Source organism: Dendropsophus ebraccatus, unplaced genomic scaffold (assembly GCF_027789765.1).
Source record: "Dendropsophus ebraccatus isolate aDenEbr1 unplaced genomic scaffold, aDenEbr1.pat pat_scaffold_1196_ctg1, whole genome shotgun sequence".
NCBI classification, from domain to species: domain Eukaryota; kingdom Metazoa; phylum Chordata; class Amphibia; order Anura; family Hylidae; genus Dendropsophus; species Dendropsophus ebraccatus.
The window spans coordinates 10,376-30,949 of NW_027208613.1; the positions used below are offsets into that span (position 1 = coordinate 10,376).

Genomic DNA, 20,574 nt, shown 5'->3' on the forward strand with positions numbered 1-20,574 from the left:
GCTTGTAGATCAATGGTAGTCTGCTCATCCCGAAGGTGCAGGGTAGGAGGATAGAGATAGTAGGGAGCACCTATGTCCCTAATAGGCCCTATGTCAGGTGCACCAAACTACCCCTGCTTGCTAAGGGACTTGTCGGGGTGTAAGCACCCTAATAAAAGCGACCCCTGCCCCGTCCAATTCCTCTCCAATGCCCTATGCTCACCCTATCATTTACTCCCAACTGGTTCCATCCACCAGGAATAGTCGGGGGAGATTGTTACGGCAGCTTGTAGCCGGCGCCAAAACAAAGACAGTTGTAAAAAAAATACACACAAAAAATGGCCCAATAAGGCCAGTCACATGCCCTGGGTGTAGCATATGGCTCCACCCACATTAGGACATTTTTGCCCTGACAGGTCCCTGAGCGAGCAGGGGTAGTTTGGTGCACCTGACATGGGGCCTATTAGGTACAAAGCTGCTCCCTACTATCTCCATCCTCCTATCCTGCACATTCAGGATGAGCAGACCACCATTCATCTACAAGCAGTATACATATGGGGACTGGTCTATACCATGCAGCAATACTGGAGTTTTTGTTTTTTGGATACTTTGGGGAAATCCAGCCCAAATGTAGCACATCCTGCTTTGTCTTTAAGGGAACATTCACATGTACTGTGTTTGCTGCAGATTTTATACTGTGAATTTTATGTTGCAGATTTCTGCTGTGTACAGCCGCACAAACAATTGACTTGTCCATTATTTACGGCCGCTGGTGCAGGAACAACGGCCGTTGTTCGGACTGTGCACACATTGTAATGTATGACCATTCTGACGGCTGTACATTGAACAGATGTCTATGGTTAATTGGATTACAGGCACACCCAAATCTGCCCGCAATCCAAATAGAAATAAAACAGTGGCCGTTGTTTGACACTGCCAACAACGACCGATGTTTTAATAATAATAATAATAATAATAATAATTTTTGTTTAATAATAATTTTTGTTTATATAGCGCCAACAGATTCCGCAGCACTTTACAATTCTGGGGTACATACATAGACAAAAAATCGACATTACAGAGAGATACATAAAATTATCCATACATGAGGAGTGAGGTCCCTGCTCGCATGCATGAGCTTACACACTATCAGGAGGGGGTGCGAGACAGAATGGCAGAGGGGCAAAATGCATCATTGTTCTTATGGTCCGGCCATCATTATAAATAAGGCAGTGCAGGTAAGGGTGGGTGAACCTGTCACCAGCCAATGCATGCATGCACAGGTCTAAGTGCTTAAATGCTTGGTGTGTGTGTGTATGTATATATGTATGTATGTATGTGTGCGTGGTGGTAGGTGTGTGTGTGTGTGGGGGGGGGGGGGGCGGGGAGGTTGAGGGTAGCAGTCAAAATTAGGGAACCTGGTAAGCCTGCTTGAGCAGATGAGTTTTGAGGGCACGTTTGAAGCTTTGGGTATTGGAGGTGAGTCTGACAGTCTTGGGTAATGCATTCCATAGAACTGGTGCAGCTCGGGTGAAGTCCTGGAGACGGAAGTGAGAGGTGCGGATTAAGGTGGATGTTAGTCTTAAGTCATTAGAGGAGCGTAGGGCACGGGTAGGGCGGTAGACAGAGATGAGGGAGGAGATATAGGGAGGTGCAGCACTGTGGAGAGCCTTGTGGGTGAGCAGGAGGACTTTGTATTGTATCCTGTGTTTAACAGGGAGCCAATGTAGTGACAGGGGGGAGGCATTGGAATAGCGGCTGGACATGGGGATAAGCCTGGCCGCTCTATTGAGAATGGACTGGAGAGAGGAGAGTTTAGAGGAAGGGAGGCCGATTAGTAAGGAATTGCAGTAGTCAAGGCGGGAATGGATCAGAGCGACAATAAGAGTTTTAGCAGATTCGACAGTAAGGAAGGGATGGATTTTAGAGAAGTTTTTTAGATGCAGATTACAGGAACGTGAAAGAGATTTAATATGAGGAGTGAAGGACAGATCTGAGTCAAACATAACCCCAAGGCAGCGGGCTTGTTGTGTAGGGGCTATGGTCGCACCACAGACAGAGATGGAAATGTCAGGTGGAGGGTGTTTAGCAGAGGGAGGGAAGACAAGAAGCTCAGTCTTAGAAAGGTTTAGTTTTAGGAATAGGGAGGACATAGCGTTAGAGATGGCAGACAGACAGTTACTGGTGTTCTGTAGAAGTGCGGGGGTGATATCACGGGAGGAGGTATATAGCTGGGTATCATCAGCATAGAGATGGTACTGAAAACCAAACTTACTGATGATTTGTCCGATGGGTAAAGTGTAAAGTGAGAAAAGGAGAGGGCCCAGGACTGATCCTGAGGAACCCCGACTGTAAGGGGGAGGGAAGATGAGGTGGAGCCAGAAAGTGATACGCTAAAGGAGCGGTCAGAGAGATAGGAGGAAAACCAGGAAAGAGCAGAGTCCTTTAGGCCAATATAGCGGAGTGTGGAGAGGAGGAGCTGGTGGTCTACAGTGTCAAAAGCTGCAGATAGGTCCAGGAGAATGAGCAGGGAATGGTCACCTTTAGATTTGGCGGCGAGGAGATCATTAGAGACTTTAGTAAGAGCAGTTTCTGTAGAGTGGTGAGGACGGAAACCAGACTGAAGGGGATCAAGGAGAGAGTTGTCAGAGAGGTAACGGGTTAGGCGGGAATAGACCAGACGTTCCAAGAGTTTAGAGATAAAAGGGAGATTAGAGACAGGTCGATAGTTGGCTGCACAGGAGGGGTCTAGGGAGGGTTTTTTCAATAATGGAGTGATGGTGGAGTGTTTGAAAGTCGAGGGGAAGATGCCAGGGGAGAGGTTGAAGACTTTAGTAAGGTAGGTAGAGAGAGTTGACTACTGGTAGAAGCAGCGTGGCAGAAGTGCAACGAGGCAAAAGTGAGTAGTTAAAAAACTGCAGTAGTTTGAAAACAGCAGGAGTTTGGTGACTGCAGGAGATTCTTTTTTTTTTTTTTTTTTTCAGTACTTGCTTTCACTTGTTCTTAAATGATGTCTGGTTTGGTGCAGTGTAATTCTTGTTTGGCTGTAGTTTTCCGTAGAACCCTTTGGGACTTGGGGTGCTGTCCAGTTTGCATGCAGATTTCTGGTTTACGTTGTGAAATTTCTAGGCTGCAGTCCTTAGTCTGTACACTTCAATCTGATGTGAGGAGACTATCCCAGCCAGGAGTTGCTGTGCAGCCTGGTTATCAGCCACCTCTTCCTCAAAGACCTCAGAGGAAAAGGGCGGTTTGGAAAACAGTTGGTTCAGGTAGGTTGCGAGCTATAGAGCAGAAGCATAGCACGTTTGGCCTCTCTGTGCAGAATAGTTTTAGTGTTCTTGCTGATATTGATAGAGATGCTGTTGCTGTTGGAGACATGGCTGCTCAGGTTATTTCCAATGGGTATGTTGTTTTGGATGGGCCACTGAGGGCAGAAGTAAAGGTTAGTAAGAAGAGAAGGCATCTTCTAGTTGGTGACTCGATTGTTAGAGGTGTTGTGGTAGGACAGGAGGAGGATGTGTTTAGAGAGGTGAGATGTCTCCCAGGTGCTACTGTCAGGAGGGATAGGAGACGGATTGTGAACATTGTGAATGCTGCTAGTATAGATAGCAAGATTGATCTGGTGGTTCATCTTGGAACCAATGACTTGTCCCAAGGAGATGTGGATTTGGTTAAAAAGGAATTTCAAACTTTTAGTCTGGAGCTGGGCAAGATAACAGATTCTGTGACATTTTCAACAACAAGGCATGTCGTATCTCAGAGTTTAATGCATGGTTAAGGCAGTGGTGTAAGGCAGAAGGTTTTGGGTTTGTTAGTCATAGCTTTTGCAAGTGGTGCAAAAAGGACATGTTCAAGAGGGATGGTTTGCACCCATCACACATAGGTACACAGGTACTTAGTGAGGAATTCAGATTGTTTTTGGACAGACATTTAAACTAGATGAAGGGGACAGAAGTATAATAGAGGAGGAGGATTTCTGTCCCCGACCAGTAAAGACAAATAAGTGTATCCGGATTGGTGAAAGTGCAGTGGTTGGTGCTGTAGACACAGTGGTTGGTGCTGTTGATGTAGTTGTTGGTGCTGTTGACGCAGTTGTTGGTGCGGTTATTGGTGCTGTAGATGCAATGGTTGGTGCGGTTATTGGTGGTAAGGAAGGTGCTGTTGGTGCGGTAGATGAATTTGGGAATAAAGGTATTATGAAGCTTAGTAATCTTCGGGCAATGTGTACGAATGCTCGCAGCTTAGGAAACAAGATCTGTGAGCTGACGGCCATTATGTCTAGAGATGATTTGGACCTTGTTGCTGTAACAGAGACCTGGTTCAAAGAGTCTAATGATTGGGAAATAGCTATACCGGGATATATCCTGTACAGGAAAGACAGAGCAGAGAGAAGGGGAGGCGGGGTAGCCATTTATGTCAGGGATAGTCTTAAATCGACACTCATCCAAAATACATATAAAGAGCTGGAGACTCTCTGGGTTTGTATGCAGTCCAAAGAGGGATCTGTTATTAGGATAGGTGTTGTCTATAGGCCTCCGGGGCAAAGCGAGGACTATGATAATATGCTGATGGATGAAATTACTAAAATGTCATTAAAGGGGGACATTGTAGTTATGGGTGACTTTAACATGCCGGATGTGGATTGGAATATCCCTTCTGCACTTACATGTAAAAGCAAGAATGTAATGGAGGCCCTTACAGGGGCATCTCTGAAACAGCTTGTGAAGTCACCTACCAGAGGAGAGAACATTCTAGATTTAGTATTTACTAATGGGGATCGGGTGTCTGAAGTTAGAGTGGAAGAAAATCTAGGTTCCAGTGACCACCAGTGTCTATGGTTTGACGTACAAACTGACTACGTCCAATCCCATACTACAACAAGAGTATTGGATTTTAGGAAGACAGATTTTAATAAAATGGGGGAGTATTTAGATAAAGAATTAGGAGGGTGGGATAAAACATCGGGGGCGAGCACTCAGTGGGCAGAATTAAAAAATGTCATATTAAAGGCAACTAGACTATATGTACGAGAAGTTAGCAAAAGTAAAAGGAAGAAGAATCCATTATGGTTTACTAGAGAGGTTAAGGCCATTGTAAAAGGAAAAAAGGCAGCGTATAGGAAGTATAAGGAGACTGGGAATGAAGCTGACAGAGAGACGTATAAAAGTATACAGAAGGAGGCAAAGCAGATTATAAATGCTGCTAAAGCCTCAAAAGAAGAGGAAATGGCAAAATCTGTTACTGCGGGGAATAAAACCTTCTTCAGATATATAAGTGACAGGAAGAAGAAGAAGAATGGCTGCAGCATTACTAAAATAAGTAATGGGGAGAATACGTTTATTGATGGAGATAAGGCAGTCGCTGACTATTTGAATAGTTACTTCTGCTCAGTGTTTTCAGAAGGCGGCCTTCACAATCACAGGATGGTTGGACACAACATTGCCTCCAGCTATATGGGTTCGGCTCCAGTATTTTCAGAGGCTGAAGTTGCAGAGGAACTTGCCCGTTTAAAGCTGAATAAGGCGATGGGTCCAGATGGGATCCATCCCAGGGTTCTTAAAGAACTCAGATCTGTGATTGCTGCCCCCCTGACAGATCTGTATAACCAATCCCTGCTAACAGGAGATGTCCCCGATGATTGGAGAACAGCCAATGTTATACCAATCCACAAGAAGGGGAATAGAGAAGAGCCCAGTAACTACAGGCCAGTGAGCCTGACATCTGTAGTAGTGAAAATGATGGAAACTCTTCTAAAAAAGAAGATAATGGATCACCTAAGAATCAACAATTTGATGGATCCAAACCAGCATGGCTTTACTGAGGGCCGATCATGTCAGACTAATCTCATTGATTTCTTTGATTATGCCACAAAAGTGCTGGATGAAGGTGGTGCTGTGGATATCGCCTATCTGGACTTCAGCAAAGCTTTTGATACAGTTCCCCATAAAGAGCTGATAGAGAAGTTGGAGAAAATTGGACTAAATCCCTGGATAGTTCAGTGGATTTGTGGTTGGCTGAAGGAGAGATATCAGAGGGTTGTTGTTAATGGTGTATATTCTGAGCAGAGACTGGTTACAAGTGGTGTGCCACAAGGGTCTGTTCTGGGTCCTATTCTTTTTAATATGTTTGTAAGTGACATAGGAGAAGGGTTGGTAGGTAAAGTTTGTCTGTTTGCTGACGACACAAAAGTGTGCAATAGGGTGGATATTCCTGGAGGTGTCAGTAATATGGAAAATGATTTAGCTTTGCTAGATACGTGGTCCAAACAGTGGAAATTGAAGTTCAACGTTTCCAAATGTAAAATAATGCACTTGGGGAGGAGGAATCCTCTATCCGAGTATCACATCGGCAGTACTGTGTTGGAAAAGACTTCAGAAGAGAAGGATTTAGGGGTAATGATTTCTGAAAGCCTTAAAATGAGTCACCAGTGCAACCAGGCGGTGGGGAAAGCAAATCGTATGCTGGGCTGTATAGCTAGAGGTATAACCAGTAGGAAGAGGGAGATTGTGATCCCGCTGTATAGAGCTCTGGTGAGGCCACATCTGGAATACTGTGTCCAGTTCTGGAGACCTCACCTAAAAAAGGACATTGATAAAATAGAACGGGTCCAAAGACGAGCTACAAAAATGGTGGAGGGTGTGAGGCATAAACCATATCAGGAAAGACTTAAGGATTTGAATCTGTATAGTCTGGAGGAAAGACGGGAAAGGGGGGACATGATTGAAACCTTTAAGTATGTTAAGGGACTAAATAAGGTTCAAGAGGGGAGTGTTTTTAGTAAAAAACTGAGCTCAAGAACAAGAGGACACAGTGAGAGGTTAGTTGGGGGAAAGATCAGAAGCAATGTAAGAAAATATTATTTTACTGAAAGAGTAGTAGATACCTGGAACAAACTTCCAGCAGAGGTGGTTGGTAAATCTACAATAACAGAATTTAAACACGCCTGGGATAGACATATATCTATCCTAAGATAATAAGGAAGAAAATACTAAAAGGGCGGACTAGATGGACCCAGTGGTCTTTTTCTGCCGACAATCTTCTATGTTTCTATGTTTCTATGTAGTGACAACAGGGGAGAGAGACTGGACAAGGTGTGAGGGAATAGGGTCACTAGGGCAGGTGGTGGGGCGAGAGGAGGCTAGGAGTCTGGAGACTTCCTCCTCTGTCACTGGCTCAAAGGCTGAGAGGGATGAGGAGAAACAGTGAGAAGGAATAGGATTAATATTACCTGGGGAATGGGAGATGATCTCCTGGCGGATTGTGTTTATTTTACCCTTGAAGTAGTTGGCTAAGCCTTCAGCACTGAGGTTAGTGATGGGTGTCTGAACTTTGGGTTTAAGGAGAGAGTTGAGGGTATCAAAGAGGCGTTTTGGGTTATGGGAAAGAGAAGAGATCAGAGTGGTAAAGTAGGATTGCTTAGCAGAGTGAAGAGCTGAGTAGTAGCTTCTAAGCATAGACTTATAATGTAGAAGGTTGGCTGTTGTCTTGGATTCCCTCCACAGATGTTCAGCACACCTAGAACACCGTCTAAGAAAACGAGTTCTGCATGTGTTCCAGGGTTGTGGCCGTCTGTGTCGGGCTGTTTGGGGTATAGGGGGTGCAAGTTTGTCCAGAGTGGTTTTGAGGGTGTCGTGGTATTGTTTGGCAGCAAGATTAGGACAGGAGAGGGAAGAGGTGGGGGGCAATGATGACTGTACGGTATCTAGCAGTTGTTGGGTGTCTATAGCACGTAAGTTCCTATATGTGAGTGAGTGAGTGTTTTGACTATGTGAGAACGTTGCCTTACACAGTTTGGTAAATCTGGGCCATAGCTGCTCCCATCCATAAACAGCGCCACTACTGTCCCCGGTTTTTCTGTGGTATTGCAGCACATTTTCTAGTGAAGTAAATAAAACTGAGTTGTAATACCACATAACACCTGAGGATAAGCATGGCGCCGTTCTTGAAATAAATCAGAAATAAATAAATCAATACATTTATAATTAAGGATAACTCACATAACCCCCTAGATCTAAGATAAAAGCTTACACTGATTTGTTAGTTTATTGTCCGCATTTTTCAAACATAAGTGACAATTATAATTGTAAATTATACCACAAATAGGGTGTGCAGTATATAGGAGAGTTTTCTATGCAACAGAGTGACACAATATGACAGTATATTACCCCAATGTGTACTGGATGGGATTCTAATAAAATTATCCACAGACACTGATTACTCATCTACCTTCATTATATTCATCTGCGGCGCTGGTTTGGGGAATTTGTACTTTTTATTGATATTCCGTCACCATTTTGATGGCCGCCATATTGGATCAAGGGCAAATTTTCCAATGAGAAGGTGGTCATGTAGCATATAAAAAAAAAAAAAAGAATTTTCTCAGAAATGGATTGCCTCAATCAGGTTTGCAATATCTCTCTTGTTCAGATATCTCATTTTCCCGTTTGTAATTGTATTTTTCAATAAAGGAAAAAAAAAACAATTGGCCAAGAGAAAGATGGCAAAGGTATAAGTAGAAGTATGAGTGTAAAAAACTAGAAATACCTTGCGTTGAAAAGATACTTCACACCTGTTCACAAACATAAGTGTGCCGGTTCACAAACAGACACCCAGCTAGAAAAGAGTGGGGTCCTACTAGCCAGAGCTCCGATTCTGCAGATTATTGCTCCTTGTAATAAAGACAACGATCGACTGATTGGTTATTTTTGGTCCTGACCTACAAACATTGGCCGCCGACTGCGCATCACTACGTGTAATAACGATGCACGGCCGATGGCTGATGAATGTATAAAGAAAATAATAAAGTATATAAATACCTCTGCCCGCTCCCCGATTCTTCTGCCCGCTCCCCGATATTTTCCTGGCTTCTGCCCGCTGTCCGCAGCTGCCGGTGGAACTTCACAGACCGTCTCTAGATTTCCACCGGCGGCTAAGGACAGCGGGCAGAAACAATGAAGATACTGGGGAGCAGTATGCAGTATGGATCCCGCTGTCTGCCCTCTCTGTGGAAAAGGTAGAGACAGCCCCAGGACCACATGGAAAAACATAGATATCATCCACATGGTCCTCGGGCTGCCCCCCACCTTCTCCACAGAGCGGACTGACAGCGGGATTACAAATCTGACCATTCTGCTTCATAGCTCACTAAATCAGCCCCCCGTCTGTTTTTGGAAGAAATGACTGTGTGTGTAATCCTGGATGAGCACTGTAATAGTGCCCCCACCTACGCCCTGTCCCATCCAAGCACATAGGTCAGATGGACACAGAAGGAGGTCTCATGCTCAGCAATATACCAATGTCCTCTGCTTACTCTCTCTATTTCCTATTTCAGGCTGGACTGGATGACGGCGAGGGTGAGTTTTGTCTATAATATCTCTATGTATCTATGTATCTCTACAATGTATAAAGCAGTTCTCTAAACTAATGGTTTTCTATTTTTTTTCTTTAGATGAAGAATCGGATTTCGGGTGAGTAAATCTAAACTGAAGATGTAAAACTTGTGTGACCCTATAATTCCTCCCCTATAGACCCCGATCATCACTGATGTCTCTAATGTGTTACTGGTTTTCACTATCTTCTCTATTCTATCACTAACAGGAGCGACATCGAGGACATTGAGGAGGATTCGGACGATTGGGAGTAAGTATCTCATAGTATCGTCTTAAACAACAAGCCTATAAAAATTACAGGTGTTAGGAGCTTTTTTTGTTGTTTTTTTAAGGGGTAATTCAGCAAAAAAAAAAAATCTTTCAAATCAACTGGTGTCAGAAAGTGCCAGAGATATGTAATTTACTTCTATGAAAAAAATAAATCTCCAATACTTATCAGCTGCTGGATGTCCTGCACGAAGTGGTGTATTCTTTCCAGTTTGACACAGTTGCTCTATGCTGCCATCTAAGTCTGGGACAGGAACTGCACTGTAGCAAATCCCCATAGAAAACCTTTCCTGCTTTTCAGACTGGAAAGAATACCACTTCCTGCAGAACATTCAGCAGCTGATAAGTAATGGAGGACTTGGGATTTTTTAATGGAAGTAAATTACAAATCTCTAAACCTCTGGCATTTTTCTGGCACCAGCTGGTTTGAATGAAAAAACTTTTTGCTGAACAATCCTTTCTACTCCCTTCTTATTGGTGAAGTTCTGCCAGAAAACTGATGTCTCTAATGTGTGTTTGGTTCTCACCATCTTCTCTATTCTATCACCAACAGCAGCGACGACATCGATGAGCGTCTGGAGGATTTGGAGTAAGTATCTCACAGTAAAATACTATAGTAATATAATCAGTTACAGACATGTCCGCAGGGGGATCACGTATCAAACAACAAACCTATGAAAAACAGCATTTTAATCTTTCAAATCAACAGGTGCTACAGAGTGCCAGAGATTTGTAATTTACTTATAAATCTCAACTCTTCCAATACTTATCAGCTGCTGCATGCCCTGCAGGAAGTGGTGTATTCTTTCCAGTCTGACACAGTGCTCTCTGATGCCACCTCTGTCCATGTCACGAACTGCCCAGAGCAGCAGCAAATCCCAATAGAAAACCCTCTCCTGCTCTCCAGACTGGAAAGAATACACCACATCATGCAGGACATACAGCAGCTGATAAGTAATGGAAGACTTAAAGAGGACCTGTCACCCCCCGCGCCCCAGATAGATCCCCTTATACTTACCTCATGTCGCTGCCGCTGCCGGAGCCGGTCCCGGGACGGAGATATCCCGGTGAGAAGCCGGCAAGCGCGCTGTGGAGATGAGTCCAGCGTCCATAGAGAATGAATGGAGCCGGACTCATCTCTGCTGCGCGCGCACGGCTCCACTCACTCGGGGGGTGACAGGTCTCCTTTAAGATTTTTTTCATAGATTACACATCTCTGACATTTTCTGGCACCAGTTGATTTAAAATAACTTTTTCTTTTATTTTTTAATGTTATATTACTTGCATTGTTTTCTAGCAATCCTTGCAGCATTTTGTTTGAATAAAGTGTTTTTCTTGGTCTGATTTTTATGGTGTTTTCCCCCATAGCAGAGCATGTGATTCATTGGTTTCCCTTTGAGGCTGGGTTTACACATGGCAGTTTTTTTTGGAAAGCTGCTATTGCAGTTTTTAAGCCAAAACCAGAAGTGGATTCAAAGTAATGGGTACAATAAAGGAAGCGCTTATATGTCTCCGACCTGCCGGATCCACTCCTGGCTTTGGCTCAAAAATTCCAGTGGCAGATTTCCAAAAAAACTACCTTGTGTGAAACCAACCTCAATCACATGAACTGTAAAGTAAAAAAACAAAACCTTTTTTTTCTTTACAACGAATATCATTGCATATCAACAATCAAAAATAAATATACAAAAATAAAAATACCATCCATCCATTTGAAGACCCCACTCATCCCCCCCCCACAAGTTTCCATATTTGTCCCCTCAAAAAGTCTATAAGTGTGTGTGACTCAATTGTAAAAATAGAAGTATCCTTTGTGCTTTCGAAGGCGCTTTTTATCTGAAAATCCCAGAATGTGTGTCCATCGTGCACTCCATATCTCGCCTGCATTGCTGAAAAGCCAATCAAAGTGCCTCGATGAGTTATGTGACTTAAGTGCCTAACTCCTTTGTTAATCCAAAATTGTCAATCTCTTCTCTTTGTAAATTCGTGACATTTTGTATTCCCCCAGATTGGCCTAAACTCTAAACTGTTTTTAATCTTACATAGGCGTTTGACCACTTTCCATGGTCTAGTGTACAATTTAACATAAGAAAAGAAACCTAAATTATCCCCCTTCAACTGCTCTCCTTCTAAACTTTCCAAGATATTTCCATTTGGGACAGCTTCTTGGAGGATATATCTGACTGTAGGGGAGAGGACGCCCCGCATCAAGTCCTGTAACTTCATTGCTAGAAAATATAGCCGAAAGTCTGGCATGCTCAGCCCACCTTCCCCCTCTCTCTGTACCAATAGCTGATATTTAATCCCCACTTTTCTCCTCCCCCATATCAGACTATTAATAAGAGCAAGTAGCCTTCTAAACCACCGATCCTGGATCCAGATTGGAGCCTCAACCTCAATCACATGAACTGTAAAGTAAAAAACTAAAACCTTAACAAAACACACAACACATATGTAAAGAATAGACGCCATACCTAGAGCACACACCAAGGTCCCAAAGTGACAAAAAACACCAAGTAGACAAAATCATTGATTGTGGTGACTTTCACATCTCATCCCAAATACCCAGTACAGCGCATTTATAGTCAGATCATCTGGTCTAATAAATCTGGGCCAGTGGATTTCCAATATACATGTTTCTATAAAACCTCCCCCAACATGCAGCACTTGGAGGACAGACTAATATCCCGTGCAATAATTTTTTTTATTATTATGTAATAGGTGGAAAATGGCCGTGATGGACGCCCCGTGGATTTTCAGGTAATTACACTTCATTAAAACAGCAGAAAAAAATCAAATAAATCATTTTTACAATAGTTTTCTCCCCCGCTCACACACATCTCTGCCCGTGCCATAGACTCCATTCTATGGTCGGGTGGATTCCGCAGTCCACACGAACAATTGACTTGTCAATTCTTCGAGCGGATGGCGGAATCTGACCGACCATAGAACGGAGTCTATGGCACAGGTGGAGATGTGTTCCAGCGGCTGTGGCGTAATCCGAAGCGGGTTACTAGTAAGTAATTGAAGAGGAAAGTTTTCTGCTTAAAATTCATCTATTCACCTCTGGCAGAATAGGAACAGAATTCAAGCAGAATTCAAACCCCATTGAATTCTATAGGATTCCCCTGGAGGAATCGGCCCAAAAAATTGACATGTCAATTCTTTGTCGGATCCGTGGCAGAAAATTCTGCTTGAAAATTCTGCTGTGTGAACAACAGAGCGGAAATCCCGATGAACACAATAGAACATTGCTCTATTCATATTTTATGGGAAGAATTTCAAGCGGAAATTTAGGGTGTGTTCACATTATGGAATCCGCACAGATAACCTGCCACGGATTCCACTGCTCGCATCTCCTCCTGTTCCATTGACTCCATTCTATGGTCGGGGGGATTCTGACATCCGCCCAAAGAATTGACATGTCAATTCTTTGGGCAGATGGCGGAATTTGCCCGACCATAGAATGGAGTCTATGGGACAGGTGGAGAGGCGGAATCAACTGGAGATTATCCGCACGGATTCTGTAGTGTGAACGCACCTTAAGAGCGGATACCGCTTCAAATTCTTGGCCTATTTCTCAATGTGCACATCCCCTTAAGGGGAAAACTGGCAGTGACAACAAGGAGTTAATACATATCAGTGATGGAATTCATGTTATATTGGGAGGCCGCAATAAATAAAATTTTCTGAAAGTTTCAAATGGGACCAAGTAACAATCATCCTAACCAACCCGATGTTCTCTGTTACAGAGACGACAAGTACCCGCTCTACAGTTGGGTCCCGAGCCTGGAGACCATCGTGTAAGTATGAAGAAGCAGCAGAGATATAATCATCCATCTACATGATATCACAATATGATTCCATTTATATCTGTGTTCCCCGCCCAAAACTCACATCTGTATATTCACATATCCCCAAAACTATGGGGCAGATTTAACACACGAGCTGGTTTCTGATCTATATACAGTGAGACTGACGAAGACAAGGAAGATGACGCGGCTGCGGACATCCCCTGGTGAGGGCTCAAACCTTATAGTATTGTGAATACATGTTTATTTTTTAACCATCCTGTATAGAGAGAGGAGTGTGGGGAGGACAGGATAGGGGGCGCTCTAGTTAGACATAGAATCATATTTTTTTATTTATTTTAACTGCATCTTCCCCTATAGACTCCGATCATCGTGAAGATGTCTCTAAATATCATTATTGTCGTTCTGCCAGAAAACTGATGTCTCTAATGTGTCTGGTTTTCACTATCTTCTCTATTCTATCACTAACAGGAGCGAGGACGACACAGAGGAGGATTCGGAGGATTGGGAGTAAGTATCTCATAGTCTCGTCCTAAAAAACAAGCCTATGAAAATTACAGTGTGAGTGTTAGGAGCTTTTTTAAAGGGCTAATTCAGCAAAAAAATTCTTTCAAATCAGCTGAAGCCAGAAAGTGCCAAAGATTTGTAATTCACTTCTATTAAAAAAATTTCCTTCTCAGCAGCTGTAGGTTCTGCAGGAAATGGTGTATTCTTTCCAGTCTGTTGCTCTCTGACATCTAAGTCTGGGACAGGAACTGCCCAGAGCGGTAGCAAATCCCCATAGAAAACCTCTCCTGCTTTCCACAATAGAAAGACTACCACTTCCTGCAGGACATAAGAGAAACAGATCACTGAACTCAGGGAGACCAGCCAAATGACAACACTGCCGGCTGCTAGTGAAAGCGCTCATTGCAGTGAAGTCCTAGGTGCATTGCCCCCTGGGAAACATCAATATGAAAAAGAAGAGCCTGTGGAGCCTCAATGAAGAGTCTCAAAACACAGGACTAGCCAGATATCCCTCCGGGAAGGACCCAGCCAAGGGGCAGCTCCTGTTTGGAAACCACCAAAACCACCATATTAAGTGGGCCTATAAGTCAATGTAATGACAAGGGATAAACCAAGGCTAGGTAACCATCCACAGATAGCTGTTTGGGGTGTTGCCCCTTATCAATGTGGAGCAGGATTGCTGTACGTCCTACAGGACATACAGCAACTGAGAAGTAATGGAGGACTTGAGATTCTTTAATGGAAGTAAATTATAAATCTCTGGCACTTTCTGGCACCAGCAGGTTAGAAAGAAAAAAACTTTTTTGCTGAACTATCCCTTTAATTTTACATTAGTTGTATTTTTTCTAGCAAAATTTGTAGCCTTTTGTTTAAATGTAAAAATAAAAATGTAAAACTTGTGTGACCCTATAATTCCTCCCCTATAGACACCGATCACAGCGCGGATGCAGTTCTGCCAGAAAAATGATGCCTGTAATGTGTGTCTGGTTTTCACTATCTTCTTTATTTTATCACTAACAGCAGCGAGGAAGACACCGATGATGAAGATGAGGACGATTGGGAGTAAGTATCTCATAGTAAACAAGTGTTTGAATCTTTCTTGGGTAGTTCAAGAAAAAAACAAACTTTTAAATCAACTGGTGCCAAGGAGTGCGAGAGATTTTGTAATTTACTTCTAATAAAAAAAAATCTCAACTCTTCCAGTACTTATCAGCTGCTGTATGTCCTGCAGGAAATGGTGTATTCTTTCCAGTCTGGCATAGTGCTCTCTGATGCCACCTCTGTCCATGTCAGGAACTGTCCAGAGCAGTAGCCAATCCCCATAGAAAACCCCCTCCTGCTCTCCAGGCTCGAAAGAAAACACCACTTCATGCAGGACATACAGCAGCTGATCAGTAAGGGATTTTTTCATAAAATATAAATGTCTGGCATTTTCTGGCACCAGTTGATTTGAAAGAATTTTTTTTTGCTAAACTACCCCTTTAATTTTACATTACTTGTATTGTTTTCTAGTAAACCTTACAGCATTTCGGTTAAATGATGTGTATTTCTTGTGTCTGATTTTGTGGTGTTTCCCCATAGCAGAGCATGTGATTTACTGGTTTCTTTTTAACGCTGGAATTACACATGGCAGTTTTTTTTGGAAAGCTGCCATTGCAGTTTTTAAGCCAAAACCAGAAATGGATTCAAAGTAATGGGTACAATAAAAGAAGCGCTTATATATCTCCTACCTGCCGGATCCACTCCTGGCTTTGGCTCAAAAATTACAGTGGAAGATTTCCAAAAAAAATGTCTTGTGTGAAACCAACCTCAATCACATGAACTGTAAAGTAAAAAACAAAAACTTTCACAAAACACACAACACATATGTAAAGAAAAGACGCCATACCTAGAGCACACACCAAGGTTCCAAAGTGACGAAAAACACCAAGTAGACAAAAGCATTGATGGCGGTGACTTTCACATCTCATCCGGCTCCAGCATTTTTCTGCAAATAAGAAAAGGGACGTTTTTGAGCCGGATACCAGAAGTAACAGCCTTGTAGACATACACACGGTGATATTCCCAGGCACTCATTTACAATTTGTCTCAACTAAATCTCCTCTATCATCATGACTGACGGCCAAGCCAAAACAATCAGTCACGTTCATAGGGGAAAGGCTGTGGGGGGGGCTAGGAGAGAGGGAAGCAGTGGCACCTTACAGGTTAAGCCACACCTTTAAGACACTTACAGGTACACAGGAGGGATCTGAGGCCTAGTAATATCCCATTGGGTATTTTAAATAATGTCCATTGGTTTAATATAAAAAAGTAAGAAGACTTTTTTTTTAAGGTGAACTCACATAATGTACATTAAACATAGTTTGACCAAGATTTTGTGCAAAATTTTCACAAAAATATTCCAACCCAAATGCCCAGTGCTAACAGCACATTTATAGTCAGATCATCTGGTCTAATAAATCTGGGCCAGTGGATTTCCAATGTACATGTTTCTATAAAACCTCCCCCAACATGCAGCACTTGGAGGACTGACATCCCCTTTATAATATGCAATTTTTTTTATCATGTAATAGGTGGAAGATGGACGTGATGGAGGCGCCGTGGATATTCAGGTAATTACACTACATGAAAACAGTAATAAAGTCAAATAAATCATTTTTACAGTATTTTTTTTTTTTTTACTTGTTATTTTACTTGCTTCACCCCATAAAAGCATAGAATAAACAGTGATCATATGTGGCCCAAAATGACATGTCAATTCTTCCGGCGGATGGTGGAATCCACCCGACCATAGAATGGAGTCTATGGCACAAACGGTGATGGGGGACAAGCTGCGGAATATGTGGTGGGATATGCGCATGGGTTCCGTAGTGTGAACGCACCTTAAGGCCATGGGCCGCAGATGAACTTTCGGGCCGCAGTGTTCTGATGCGGGCACATCAGCGCGTGCCCACATCAGAACTTCTCACAGCACACAATGAAGCAAGCGGGCGAAGGGGAGGGATCGGTGCGAGGGGGGCGATCGGGCATGCGGGCCACCGGCCAGCGGGGGGGTTAAAGGGGCCGGGTCCGGTACGTGTTAAACTATCCTTAAGGGGACAACTGGCAGTGATCCCAAATAAATATCATTGATGGAATTAATGTTATATAGAGAGGCGGCAATAAATAGCATTTTCTGAAAGTTTCAAATGGGACCAAGTAACAATCATCCTAACCAACCCGATGTTCTCTATTACAGAGACGACAAGTACCCACTGCACGGTTGGATCCCGAGCCTGGAGACCATCGTGTAAGTATGAAGAACCAGCAGAGATATAATCATCCATCTACATGATATCACAATATGATTCCATTTATATCTCTGTTCCCCGCTCAAAACTCACGTATGTATATTCCCATATCCCCAAAAACTATGGGGCAGATTTATATATGTGCACCCCTGAGTACATTGAGAAAGAGGCACAAAAAGCTGTGGCCTCCATCTGCTACTAATTTATCATGGTTTATGCCGAAAAACAGGGAAAAACCAGGGCAGAAACCTACACCTGCTGCGGAGCACTTGTAGATTTCTGCAGCTGCCTTGTGGTAGGTACAGGTCCTGCTGGATTTACACTGGTCCTAATAAATGTCTATATATATTTATACACACAAGCTGGTTTATGTTCTATATACAGTGAGACTGACGAAGAGGAGGAGGCGGACGAGGCAGAGGACAATTCCAGGTGAGGACTCAAAGCTCATTGCATTGTGAATACATATTTATTTTTTTTACCATCCTGTATAGAGTGAGGAGCGGCAGGAAGACAGGATGTGTGTGTATGTATATATATATATATATATATATATATATATATATATATATATATAAATACACAAGCTGGTGAATGTTCTCTACACAGTGAAATCGACGACGACGAGGAAGATGGCGCGGCTGCGGACATCCCCAGGTGAGGGCTCAAAGCTTATAGTATTGTGCATACACGTTTTTTTTTTTTTTTTACTATACTGTATAGAGAGAGGAGCGGCAGAAAGACAGGATGTATATATATATATATATATATATATATATATATACATATATACAAGCTGGTTTATGTTCTCTATATAGTGAAATCGACGTCGATGAGGAAGAGGACGAGGCTGCAGACCCCCCCAGGTGAGGGCTCAAAGCTTATAGTATTGTGAATACACGTTTATTTTTTTCCCATCCTGTATAGAGAGAGGAGCAGTGGGAGGGCCGGATAGGGGGCGCTCTAGTTAGACATAGAATCATATTTTTCTATTTATTTTAACAGCATTTATTCACATTACAAACTGCTGACACTGGGACTTAGTTGTTAAGGTCCCCATACACTTTATACTTTCGCTGGCTGTACCTGCAATATACAGTACTATATGGTTATTGTATAGAGCAGTGTACAGCTCACTACATTACTATTGCAATCACTTTCTTTACAATAAACTCTATAATCTGTAATATAACAATACATTTATATATGAGATGGTTTACATTCTATACACAGAGAAGAAGAGGAGGACGACGAGGACCAAGGGACGACCATGGAGATCCCCAGGTAATGAAACAAAACTTATAACATTGTGAATGCAAGGAATTGTTATTTACAATCCTGTATATAGAGAGAGGACGGGGGCGCTCTATTTAGAGGTGGGATCTAATTTCTATTGTGGGTAATAGTGAATAGTATATTACTGCAGGTGTGAGTAGAGCTGGTAAAAGAGCATTGTTTCTATATAATGTGCTCAGAAGTTCTTGTTTCCTTACACTAACCATTGATATCCCTCCATTTCTTGGTCATTTCTCCTCGGCAGAAGCAGCAGCAGAAGGAGATCCATCTTATCCAGGTAAATATAAGGGATGATACACTTACATGATAACACACCTCTATTGCTGCACTGTATATCCTCATGTCATCACTATATATTATATTATCAGTCACATATAATAACCACGAAAGGCCTCATGTACATAATACAGACATACAAGTGACATGGTGCCGCCTGTATCTCACCCACTAGGATAGCACTGAGTCCCCTCTCTCCAGTGTAATGTCTATTCCCCATCACTGCTGACGGGTCTGATCTCAGGAAAGTCATGCTGGTTTTTCTCTTTCCCTTATAGACTGCGGGCGCTGTTCTGCTGCTGCTGCGCCACCAAGGAGGAGTAAAGGTGAGTAACCAAAATCCCATCACACCTCAGATCACTTTTATTCTGACTGTATATTCATATGGAGCCTATATATGTAGCCTATCATTATTAACACATTGCTTGTTATATATCCTATCTAGATAACACCGCGCCGCCAGTGTGAGGAGAAGACACCCGACCATCTGGAGCTGTCTGGAGGAGGAGGCGTCCGGAACATCAAGTGGTAAATGGGACGCCAATAACATCCGGAGGACACATTTACCACACATGGGGGAGGAGGAGCCCCCCTTTTACCATCAGAGATAGGAGGAATAGACACTCACAACACCTAGAGGGGTCTGGAGGAGGTGCCCTTAAAGGGGTTATCTTGGTAACTAAAAAGGCATTTCCTTCCTCGCCGGCGTCTCACTTCTAGTTTGGTCTCCTCTCGCACCATCATCTTCTTATCTGGCAAAACGGAGGCGGCCTGAGACAGTGGGCCAGGTACTTTGTTGTGATTGTTGCATGTGGGTGAAACTAGTGGCGGTCAATGTACAAACAATGTTGCCGATGTCATCACAACATTGTGCGTACATTGACCACTGCTGGCGGCGAGTTTCACCCACATGTGGTGATCACACCATAGTACCTGATCTACTGTCTCAGACCTTTGCCAGCTCAGAAGATGTTGGAATGAGATGAGTCCGAACTAGAAGTGAGATGCTGGTAATGGTGGAAATATCTTTTCAGCTCCCCAGATAACCCTTTTTAACATCAAGTGGTAAATGGGGCGCCCATAACATCCGGAGGATATATTTACCACACATGGGGGAGGAGGAGCCCCCTTTTACCATCAGAGACAGGAGGAGTAGACACTCACAACACCTAGAGGGGTCTGGAGGAGGTGCCCTTAAAGGGGTTATCTTGGTAACTAAAAAGGCGTTTCCTTCCTCGCCGGCGTCTCACTTTTCGTTTGGTCTCCTCTCGCACCATCATCTTCTTATCTGGCAAAACGGAGGCGGCCTGAGACAGTGGGGCAGGTACTTTGTTGTGATTGTCGCATGCGGGTGAAACTAGTGGCGGCCAATATACAAACAATGTTGCCAATGTCATCACAACATTGTGTGTACATTGACCACTGCTGGCGGCGAGTTTCACCCACATGTGGTGATCACACCATAGTACCTGATCTACTGTCTCAGACCTTTGCCAGGTCAGAAGATGTTGGGATGAGATGTGATTGAACTGGAAGTGAGATGCTGGTAATGGTGGAAATATCTTTCCAGCTCCCCAGATAACCCCTTTTAACATCTAGAGGCAAATTAGGGGCCCATAACATCCGGAGGATTTATTTGCCTCATATGGGGGAAGGAGGAGCCCCCCTTTTACCATCAAACATAGGAGGACTAGACTCTAAGAACACCTAGAGGGGTCTGGAGGAGGCGCCCTTAGATAAGTTAGCTAGGGAGCTAGA

At 43.2% G+C, this 20,574-nt stretch overlaps 1 protein-coding gene across 1 annotated transcript; it reads left to right on the forward strand.

The window, feature by feature from the left end:
* The first annotated feature begins 13,425 nt into the window (after positions 1-13,425).
* On the forward strand, positions 13,426-19,344 carry LOC138774979 (protein rpi-1-like). Its single transcript, XM_069955746.1, has 13 exons — positions 13,426-13,438; positions 13,606-13,653; positions 13,919-13,957; positions 14,975-15,016; positions 16,528-16,566; positions 17,193-17,243; positions 17,629-17,676; positions 17,854-17,901; positions 18,063-18,110; positions 18,478-18,528; positions 18,785-18,817; positions 19,095-19,142; positions 19,262-19,344. Exons 5-12 carry the CDS (start codon positions 16,535-16,537, stop codon positions 19,138-19,140), a joined length of 357 nt encoding a protein of 118 aa, XP_069811847.1. The 5' UTR covers positions 13,426-13,438; positions 13,606-13,653; positions 13,919-13,957; positions 14,975-15,016; positions 16,528-16,534; the 3' UTR covers positions 19,141-19,142; positions 19,262-19,344.
* Positions 19,345-20,574: the final 1,230 nt, after the last annotated feature.

Excerpts from the sequence above, each read along its gene's own strand:
- LOC138774979 (XM_069955746.1), top strand. The coding sequence starts at position 16,535 with ATGGACGTGATGGAGGCGCCGTGGATATTCAG. Across the intron at positions 17,902-18,062 it reads GCGGCTGCGGACATCCCCAG|TGAAATCGACGTCGATGAGG; the intron begins GTGAGGGCTCAA and ends TTCTCTATATAG. Across the intron at positions 18,818-19,094 it reads AGGAGATCCATCTTATCCAG|ACTGCGGGCGCTGTTCTGCT; the intron begins GTAAATATAAGG and ends TTTCCCTTATAG.